The sequence below is a fragment of the Propithecus coquereli genome, unplaced genomic scaffold (assembly GCF_000956105.1).
Source record: "Propithecus coquereli isolate 6110/MARCELLA unplaced genomic scaffold, Pcoq_1.0 Scaffold207, whole genome shotgun sequence".
Lineage (NCBI taxonomy): Eukaryota > Metazoa > Chordata > Mammalia > Primates > Indriidae > Propithecus > Propithecus coquereli.
The window spans coordinates 2,116,960-2,128,407 of NW_012145745.1; the positions used below are offsets into that span (position 1 = coordinate 2,116,960).

General features: G+C 37.2%; 1 protein-coding gene across 1 annotated transcript in view; it reads left to right on the forward strand.

Moving 5' to 3' along the window:
• FAT4 (FAT atypical cadherin 4) overlaps positions 1–10,687 on the forward strand; it is a 204,298-nt gene extending 193,611 nt beyond the window's left edge. Inside the window, exons 15-17 of the mRNA XM_012644174.1 lie at positions 477–694; positions 5,090–5,351; positions 7,653–10,687. Of these exons, the coding sequence (XP_012499628.1) occupies positions 477–694; positions 5,090–5,351; positions 7,653–9,517 (2,345 nt within the window). The 3' untranslated portion in view covers positions 9,518–10,687. The remainder of the gene's footprint in view (positions 1–476; positions 695–5,089; positions 5,352–7,652) is intronic.
• Positions 10,688–11,448: the final 761 nt, after the last annotated feature.

Consider the following 11,448-nt stretch of genomic DNA (forward strand, 5'->3'; position numbering starts at 1 on the left):
ATTATAAATATAAATTTTGATCATACACATTTGTCCAAATTTATAACATGCTAGAGACTAAAGATCACAAATCAGTTTAACTATGAAAACATATATTCAGTTATAAATTTTGGAAATATAGTTAAACTCATTATAAACAAATTTTTCCAGTGCATATTTCCAGGTGGCTATGTGTTCAGATATTCATGATTTATGTCATGTGGCAAATATTTTTTGACTATTTCCCAAATGATTAATGACTGTTAGAAAGTGTTTTACATTTCATGGTTCTGCAATGGATTTAAGTATTCGAAATCAACTTATATAATAACGCACAAATAGAAATTACTTTTTCAAGAGTAGATTTAAGGTACATTAAATCCAAAACTTAATATTTTCATTGTCCTTTTTAAAAATGTTTAAAAATTTTTCTTAGAAAACTCTCTAAGAAGTGCCTAATGGGTGCATTCATTTTCCCTTTTTTCTTTGGCTTTCAGCTATTACTCCTGACACTGCCTTATCCCTAGAGGGCAAAGGGCGCTTGGACTACCACATGAGTCAGAACGAGAAGCGGGAGTATTTGTTAAGACAGAGCATACGAGGCACCACGTTGGAATCTTTTGGTGTGAACAGTCTGGAAATAAAATTCAGGACAAGAAGCGAGAATGGCATTTTAATCCATATCCAAGAAAGCAGCAATTACACTACTGTGAAGGTGAGATAAAAGCTAATGGTGACTTCATTTGACTAGACCGCCTGCTGTGTCATGGTTTAAATCACTTCTCCCATAATTTCTGTCCTTTTCTTTACAACACATTGGAGTTCCGACTAATGCTGGGCACTATTCCAATATCATCTATCTTAACTATTCCCCAGGCATTGGCCAGAGTAACAAAGATCTGAATGGTTTGGTTTCTAAACACTTTTGTTTTGGTTTAGAATAGAGACCAATGCCAGGTAGGCCAGCACAGAAAGAATTAGTTGCAATCTATTTTTCTGATGGAAATTTATATGGCTTTTTTTCTACTTTTAAACAAAGCAAAACAAAAATATAATGTGTCTTTGAAATGGAAAAATATCTTCTCTAAGAATTATTTCAAATTCTGATAAGTATAGGTTCATTGGCAGGATCAGAATAAGGAAAAACATTTTGAAATTATCTAACTTTACTCTAGAGCATATATTCAATTTACCATTTAGGTAAACTCTGTGTCATTAAGTATATTTGGAACTTAGTATAAGTAAAATTTTACCTAACCTCTCCAAATAATTTTTAAATAAATAATTTTTAAAAATTGCATTTCATGAGCCATGGATTAATTCATCATTAGGTTTTTACATAATTTACTTTTTTCTCATCTGTAAATATTTGCTGAATGGGTGAATAATTTTATTAGATATGCATTTTTCCATCAGCTCTTAGCTTTCTGAATTTTTAAAACTCTATTATTCTGCTTTCTTTCCCACAGATAAGTCATCATCTCTTAGACAAGTTACTTTAGCTATCATTACTACTTTTCGTTAACATTATTTTGTATAATTCTATTCACAATTCTTGATATAAATTTTAGTAAATTCTTAGAAAACCAAGCCCATATTTCCTGAATTATTTTCACCTGTAAATCAATATTTGATAATTACTAAAAAGATGAATTTATAAAGAACTACTAAAAATAAAAATAGATGTTCACCCCTAAACTTTAGCCTTCTTATCCTCAAAATTTCAGTCTGCCCAAGCCAATTCTGGTTGTTACGTTGCATGTACATATCTTTAATAAGTAGTACAAACATCATTTTTTAAAATTCTCAAATTATAATCGTCTTAGATCAGACATTTTCAACTAGGGGTGATTTTACCCCCCACCCCCTGCCAGGGACACTCACTCAGCAATGTCTGGAGACATGTTTGATTGTCACAGTTGGGGGGGTGGGAAGGAGCTACTGGCGTCTAGTGGGTAGAGGTCAGGAATGCTGCTAAACATCCTACAGTGCACAACACAGCACCCCACAACAAAGAATTATCTAGTCCAAAATGTCAGTAGTGCCAACTGGAGATAATCTACCCTGCAAGAGAACATCTTCAGGTTATAACTTCATCTCTATTATTGAAGCAAAGGACACAGTTTGAGAATTAATAAATCAACTGCAAAACAAAACACGTACACCATTGCATAGTGTTATTATTTGGTGTTTATCATTTTCATTGAAAAAGATATTAAAAGTAAAGAAATTAAAGAAGTAAAGAAAGAAGTAAATCTTCTTCTTCTACAAGAAGTGTATTTTATATGCTTTGAGAGGCTTTGACTTTGAGGCCGGTGCATTATCTGTTAAGCTGCTTCCAAGCACTTGTGTCATTTAAATGACATATGAATATTTCTGTTCGTTATCTCTCTAAGCCAAAAAATTCAGTCAAAATACAATGTGGTTGAAAAAATCAGAGACATAATTTTTTCTTCCCTAAGGCAGAAGCTGAAAGTTAAAAACCATTTTTGTCCCCATAAATTCTTTCATTTCCAACAGGACAGTAGCATGCAACTTCTCTAGAATGTTCCTTTGGTAGCAAGCATTTATTAATAGATTTTTTTTTCTGAAAGGAATGTAAGTGCTAATTGATAAAAATAATGACTAATACAAACCAAAATGCATACTTTTTGCATGAAAATTTTGAAAAGAAGCTTTTCAGAGGTTAATGGGCTTCACAGGTAAAGAGAATAGATAAACAAAAATAAAGACAGTGACTAAGAATAGAATTAAATAAGACTAGAAGACAGTGGCTGTTTTAAGCAGGCAAATTATTTGGATGGCCACAATATGATCTGCTTGTACAGGCTAGAAAGCTAGTTACAATGGATTTTTACTTAAGAGTTAGCTTATCAGTGGCCAAGGCAGTTGGGTTTCTTCTCTTTCTTTCGATTCTCTTCTGCTCTTCTTTCTCTCTTACATTTTGCATACTCTGATTCAAATTCTCCTTATCTCAATCTATCTCTCTCTTTTTTTCTCTCTCTCTCATGTGTACTCACACATACACACACACACACACACACACACACACAGAGGCAGGCAGAAGATAAAGATATTTTGTGAAAAATGAGGAAGAGTGTTGGGCCAATGGGGTTCCATACAGTTAGAGGAGAGAGAGGGTATCAGGAGTAGGTAAAGATGGTAATGTGAGGAGAGAGAAGAATATGTAGAATAGATTGGAACTGTTCAGATAAAAAAGAAAAAATAGTAAAAAGAGAAAATTTCAGAAAGAAAGGCAAAAAGAAAGCCTACTGCTCTATAACTTTATTGACATGATATTTAAAGCATTTCACAAATCTCTTGTCATTCCTAGCATATGATCTATCTCCATATTTGGAGTTCTGTAATAATAGGCTGGTAATTGGACTTTATTTCTACTCCAAATAAGTTTTATCATTCTGTGTGTGTTTGTTTGTTTAAGTGAGGCTACAGAATTGGAATAAGAGATTCAAAGCTCTATAGATTCAAAAACAAATAAATGAACAAATAAATACACTAATGTGTTACTTAATGACAGAGATATGTTCTGATAAGTGCATCGTTAGGCGATTTCCTCCTTGTGAGAACACGGTAGAGTGTACTTACACAAACCTAGATGTTTTAGCCTACCAAAAACCCAGGCTATAGCCTATCATTTGTAGGCTACAAACCTGTACATGATGTCACTGTACTGAATACTGTAGGCGATTGTAACACAATGGTAAGTATCTGTGTATCTAAACATGCCTAAACATAGAAAAGGTACAGTAAAATCATGATATAAAAAATAAAAACATAGTACACCTATGTAGGGGTCTTACCATGAATGGAGCTTGCAGGACTGGAAGCTGCTCTGGGTGAAGGTTGACATGGTGAGACCAATTAGGAGAGAAACTGGGAGGAAGCTCTTTCTAACGCTTCTTTTCAAAAATGACTCTGGCTATAACCAAAAAGAAGTTGCTGTTTTTACTGTGTCATGAGATGTTGCCCATTTGATGAAATGTTATTGTTATTTAACTTGAATTTTCTTTTTTTTTTTTTCCTATCTGACTTTGGTACTGAAATATATCATTATCTGGAAAGGTTGCTTTAATAAAATATTACTATATGAATAACGTATGTAAATGTGTTAGGCATATTTTCCACATAGTACAAATGAACTGATTTTTAGTTCTACCAGATGTGTTTGTTGCATGTAGAAATAGCATTTGATCTGAGTGACAAAATAAACTGATCTAGCCTTTCATTCCCGTTATTTGAGGCACAGGGCCACTTCATCCCCTAGCCAAGGCACCAGCTCTGGCAGCTGTGATGGGATCATGCTCCCTGAACCAAATGTTCATCCTGCCTCATAAATTATTTCATTTTCTAAAGTGGTCTACTCAAAATACTGGAAACTTGGTAGCTGGAAACTGGAGTAGGAGCATCCTGTTACCCAATGTTCTACTGGGCAAAGTAAAAGAAACCAAATATCCCTTAGATAAATTGTAAAAGACAGCCAAAGTGAAGACTTGCCCAGACACCTCATTATTAAGAATTCACCCTTTATTCATCATAGCTTTTCATCTCAATAAGTGATATAATAGGCATTATTTTTCCTAAAATTCCAGTGTGTAATAGATGAAAGGTAAAACAATTTATTTTCATCTTTATTTTTCCAACTATGCTTCCTTTTTAGCTGAGCATTCATTTTTCTTTTTGCAAGTGGTTTTCACATTTTTTGATTACTGTGGGCCTTTTACTAAACTTAACAATATAATACACTCACCACTGCCATTGAAATACAAATAATCACAAAGAAGGTGTAATTTACTTATTTTTAAATGGTTATTCACCCCTGTATTATCTCAATTGTATTCTGGAAAATAATTCTATGTATCTTGAAAAATTAGGTATAAATATAAGGATGGCCTAAAAACTATTGAAACTATTAAATGTGAAAGTGTGTTTTACCTAAAATTGTAGAGACAAGACGTGTAAGTATACCCTAATATAACCAGATTCTTCAGCTATGCTCTCTTTTAGATTGATCAAAATCTTAGTTTCCCTAAGAATTTTTATATAAGCATGTCATACTTTAATTTTATATTATTTTTAATATGTTTTATAGATTAAGAATGGCAAAGTACATTTTACATCAGATGCAGGAATTGCTGGAAAAGTGGAGAGAAATATACCTGAAGTATATGTAGCAGATGGCCACTGGCATACTTTCCTAATTGGGAAAAATGGAACAGCCACAGTATTGTCCGTCGACAGAATATATAACAGAGATATTATCCATCCTACTCAGGATTTTGGTGGCTTTGATGTGCTTACTATATCTCTTGGAGGAATTCCACCCCATCAAGCTCATCGAGACACTCAAACAGGTAAATGCTTATGTTGAGTAGAGTCACAAAGGAAAGGTAAAATTGTTCCTCAAAAAGTAATTGGCTTATATTTTCCTGGAGAGCATGTTAAAAATAAAAAAAAAAAAGTAATTGGTTTTGTGGAAAGAGCAGCTAAAATCTACTCATTTAGCATGGATCCTATATTGTAAGGCTATCATAATTAACTTTAGAAAGTTTGTAATAAGTTATCAGCCATCACTTCTTTTAGCTAACTGTATCTGTCCTACCAAGACAGTAATTCAGCCCATGGAGCTTCCATGCTTTGCTTGTCCACCAAACATTTATTTATACATTTATTCATTTATTTATTCCTTCATAGCCACTCTCTTCTTGGAACACATGATTCATTTAGGGAGATAAACAGCAATCAAATCCTTACACAAGTAAATGTATTATTTTAATGTATGATAAACATTGTGAAGGAAGAATGTATAATTCTAAGATATAGTGAAAGAAGAAGGAAAGGAATGTTAGCTGGAAATTGACATGTGTACTTAAATCTGAATGTTGAGTACACGATGATGAAAGAATATGAAAGATTAATTTATATTGATGGGAATTAAATAAAAGGGAGTAGATTATATAAAGGTTACAGAACACAGCACATTGGGGGCTGATGTCAAAAGGCAAAAGATAAAGTTGGAAACGAAGCAGGGATTTCAAGACCATGTTGCAGTTTTGGTGCTATTTACAGAACAATGTGAAGTTATTAAAAACTTTAATCACAGGAGTGTTAAGATTGGATATGCAGTGATATGAAAGATCATTCAGGCTGCCACATGGAAAATGAATTTGAGGAGAGCGTGAGGGGATTTGCAGAAATTCCTTGGGAAGACATTTCAGCGATCTGGGCAAGGTTTCTTGTGAGCTCCTGTTAGTGTGGTGGCTGAAGAATTAGAAAGGAATGGATAGGCAAAAAGTATTCCGGGAACTAATGTCAACCAAACTCTTGGTAATTATGTAAAATTCAGGGAGGTTTCTGACTTTTCAACTCTAAGAAGTGTAGTGCCACTGAGAAAGGAAATTGCAGAACACTGCAAAAGGAGCACATCTCTGGGAAACATCAGATTGGGTTTGGGACATTTTGGGTTTGAAGCATATTTGAGAAAGACCTTTGGATGGATGGGATGGAACTCAAAGTTAGACTTTAGCTGGAAATATATATTTAGGAGTTGTCAATGTCAAGCAGATAATTGAAGTACTAGACCTGGGTGTGATCACCTTATAGGCCCAGGGCACTGCCTTGAGTATCTCTAAGAGTTTAGAGTAGAATGAGTCAGAAAAGGAGACTAAGTAATACGAATAAATCCAGCAGTGTAGGAACAGAAGCAGATGTCACGGAACCTTACAGAAAAAGAGGATATTGGGGACGGAATGTCACTAGAGCAGAATGATGCATCAAATAAGAAGCATTGAAAAAATGCATGAATGAGTAATGGAGTTGTTAAGGCATAAAAGTTAAAGTCCAGATCCTAAGTCCCTATATATTCACTTTATTTTAGAATACAGACACTAATTCGTTTGGCTATTGTAAGAAAAGAAGCAGAAACAAATCATGCGTTTTTGTTAGTGTCAAAAGAGGTTCTTGGGCTCTGAGATAGAAGCATTACCAGTATTAGTGAACTCCAGTCTAACGAGGTGCTTCTCAACTTTTCATCGTGTCTTTATCATCCTCCTAAAGAGACATTTTAAATGATTTTTTCTAACCCCTGACATCCCTGGATGATCAAATGTTAATATCATAGTCATATTTTTCATTTGCATTTTCAAGGCCCAGAAGCCATCATATTAGCTAAAATTTTTCTTTTGCTTCCCAAGAACCTACATTTAACTCCTTGGGAGCAATATCACCTTCATTGGCAATGCATGATCTAGTGGTTAAAGTTATTGGCCTACTTTTCTTCTTTTTAAGTTGTTTAAAAAACGTTCTATTTCTATGTATGCAATTCTTGGTAAATAAACTACAAAAACAAAAGAAATAGATAAATGAAAAGAAAGAATAAAAAAGAAAATCCAGCCTGTCCAAGTCATTCATAAATCTTCAGAAGGAGTGGCATCCAAGCAGCGTGCTCCAGGTACGTGCCGTGGTAACCTTACACCTCTTCCTAAGATATAACGTGCGCAGCTTGACAGCTCGCGAACTGGATGGTGGCTGAGATTGTGGTTTCTCTACTCTCTCAAGAGGTGATTGTGAAGCTTCTCTTTACCACATCCAAGCAGTATAGTGTAAGCCTTTGCTTTTTTTCTAAAAGGCCTCACTGCTACTTCTTCCCCCTGCAGGTTTTGATGGCTGCATTGCTTCTGTGCTGTATGGTGGAGAAAGTCTTCCTTTCAGCGGGAAGCATAGCTTGGCCTCCATCTCCAAAACAGATCCCTCAGTGAAGATTGGCTGTCGCGGCCCGAACATTTGTGCCAGCAACCCCTGCTGGGGAGATTTGCTGTGCATTAATCAGTGGTATGCCTACAAGTGTGTTCCTCCTGGAGACTGTGCCTCCCACCCATGCCAGAATGGTGGCAGCTGTGAGCCAGGCCTGCACTCTGGCTTCACCTGTAGCTGCCCAGAGTCGTACACGGGGAGGACCTGTGAGATGGTGGTGGCCTGTCTTGGGGTCCTCTGTCCTCAGGGGAAGGTATGCAAAGCTGGAAGTCCTGGGGGCTATGTTTGTGTTCTGAGTCAAGCCCCCGAAGAGATCTCCCTGCCGCTGTGGGCCGTGCCTGCCATCGTGGGCGGCTGTGCGACAGTCCTGGCCTTCCTGGTCCTGAGCCTGATTCTGTGCAATCAGTGCAGGGGGAAGAAGGCCAAAAGTCCCAAAGAGGAGAAGAAACCCAAGGAAAAGAAGAAAAAGGGAAGTGAGAACGTTGCTTTTGATGATCCAGACAACATCCCCCCGTATGGGGATGACATGACCGTGAGGAAGCAGCCCGAAGGGAACCCAAAACCAGACATCATTGAGAGGGAAAACCCCTACCTGATCTACGATGAGACGGATATTCCTCACAACTCAGAAACCATCCCCAGCGCCCCTCTGGCATCTCCCGAGCAGGAGATAGAGCACTATGACATTGACAACGCCAGCAGCATCGCTCCTTCGGACGCAGACATCATCCAACACTATAAGCAGTTCCGAAGCCACACCCCGAAATTTTCTATCCAGAGGCATAGTCCCCTAGGCTTTGCGAGGCAATCCCCCATGCCCTTGGGAGCAAGCAGTTTGACTTACCAGCCCTCATACGGTCAAGGTTTAAGAACCAGCTCCCTAAGCCACTCAGCTTGCCCAACTCCCAACCCTCTGTCTCGACACAGTCCAGCCCCTTTCTCCAAGTCCTCCACTTTCTACAGAAACAGCCCCGCGAGGGAATTGCATCTTCCTATAAGGGATGGGAATACTTTGGAAATGCACGGTGACGCCTGCCAACCTGGCATCTTCAACTATGCCACAAGGCTGGGCAGGAGAAGCAAGAGTCCTCAGGCCATGGCATCGCATGGATCTAGACCGGGGAGTCGCCTAAAGCAACCAATGGGGCAGATTCCTCTGGAATCTTCTCCTCCAGTTGGACTCTCGATTGAAGAGGTGGAGAGGCTAAACACCCCTCGCCCTAGAAACCCAAGTATCTGCAGTGCAGACCACGGGAGGTCTTCTTCAGAGGACGACTGCAGAAGGCCCCTGTCCAGAACAAGGAATCCAGCCGATGGCATTCCAGCTCCAGAATCTTCTTCTGATAGTGACTCCCATGAGTCTTTCACTTGCTCAGAAATGGAATATGACAGGGAAAAGCCGATGGTATACACTTCCAGGATGCCCAAATTATCTCAAGTCAATGAATCGGACGCAGATGATGAAGATAATTACGGAGCCAGACTGAAGCCTCGGAGGTACCATGGCCGCAGGGCTGAGGGAGGACCCGCGGGCACCCAGGCAGCAGCACCCGGGCCTGCTGACAACACGCTGCCCCTGCAGCTCGGGCAGCAAGCAGGGACTTTCAACTGGGACAACCTTTTGAACTGGGGCCCCGGCTTTGGCCATTATGTAGATGTTTTTAAAGATTTGGCGTCTCTCCCAGAAAAAGCAGCAGCAAATGAAGAAGGCAAAGCTGGGACAGCTAAGCCAGTCCCCAAAGATGGGGAAGCAGAACAGTACGTGTGAAGTTTATGTACTGGCATTATAAAAATATAAAAACAAGAAACACTCAAACCATATACGGTTGCCGACTAGATTGGGTCACATTTGAAAAACAGGCCAGTATGAACTGGTGTGGTCGAGGGAAACTTTAAAAAATAATAACCACAATGCTGCTGAAACAGACTCAAAACAACTCTTAATTTAAATATGCTTGGTTGAATTCCTTTTCCTGCATGCGTTGTGTTTTGTAACTAGCTACTTGGCATGCAGCATTTTGCAAAGTTTTTCTTATTTACCAGTGTTTGATTTGTGATTTTAAAAATTAATACCTTTATCATTGCAGAGATGAACTTGTACTTTCACAGTGGGGTAAGTGTACTGTTTCCATTGTATTGCTATAATTCTATTTTGCATTGCAAGATCCATAAGGTTTAACCAATCCTCGTGAAGTGTAGTAAAGAACCCCTCCATCCTTGAATGGAAGAAAGACTAAGTACAATTAACATTTTTCAGAATTATAGATTCCATGTTTGATGTTGCTCAGAAATGCTTGAGTATTGGAGTAAGTTTTATGTGACAGTGGGTACTAAAATTAAGTCATTTTGTTAAGCACTTTAAAGCTTTCTTATGAAATTGTGTTAAAACTTCTGATCCTTTTTGCAGATGATTATAGTCTCCTGACTTGCATTAGGCTTCCATTTGGAACAAAATGATTGCATATTGTCCCCAGAACACTGCCATCTTCCTACTGCGAATAGTGTTCTCAGCAGCACTTCTAAGAGACATTTTCAAAAGTTATTTATTGAAAAAATATTCTATGCTTTTAACGTTTTAAAGAATTGATCTAAGGAAAGCCTATGATTGGACTCATTTTTCAACCATTTAATGTTTACTCCAAGTACCCAGTTTTTATAATTTATATAAAGTTCAATTTCAACACTTATTTTCTGTCATTTTGTAGATCATTTTTTTTAATACTGTGTAAAAACTTTTTTTACACCTAAGCTGTGTTTTTGATACTGATATTTTCCTATGCTGAATAGTTTTCTTACTTTCGGGGAAAGTAAGAAAATACTTTTTTTACATTTGTTACTTATGTAACATTCATATTTTCCACATTTTGATATTTGTAACATACTGTATGCTTTCTACTTGTAAATGTCAACAATAGAATTAAAATATTTATTTAAAATACTTTGTATTCAGAGTGTAATATAATTTTTTTATCATTCTATAATCTTTGTATGACCAATTGAGAATAATCTCTCCTTGTCAATAGAGTATGGCAAGTTGAACTGTAATATATGTGGGCAGCATCATTTTCTTTTAAAAAACAGGAAGATGGATCATTGCCAGAACAGATATTTTAACGTCACTTTTCTGCATTCCTACTTGTCAGAATTCTTGGATATCCCTGGAGTATAATGAGTCTAGACTAGGTTGATCTTAGGGGCTACGTTTGTTATAAACCCAGTTTAAGCATTCTTGGAATAAATGTTTGGAAGTTTCCAGCAGAATATTTTCACTGAAGATCAGTTTGGGACCAGGCTTATATTTTCACTGAAGATCAGTTTGGGGCCAGAAGCAGCAATGAATTGAAGCTAATTATGGAAAAATGCCTGAGTCTGATTTTCTTTAAGGATCCAGCCCCAAATTTTGAAGTCCAATGGTGGGTAGAAAGAATGATAGCAAAAGCTCTGTTACACATACATGTTTTTAATTTATTGATTACCCTGCTTCATAAATTCTAAACAAATTTTACATGCTATATTAGCTGAGACAATCCTCTATTTTATAGTCACCCAAGAGGAAAACTACTCAGAAGAAAAGACTCACCCAGAACAGGAGTCATAGTTACATCTTAAATAACAGGACTTCTAAAAATTACCTCACAATCTCAGAACACTTGTAATTAAATCTGTCCCAAACTTAATAATTGTTAAAATATTCTCCTA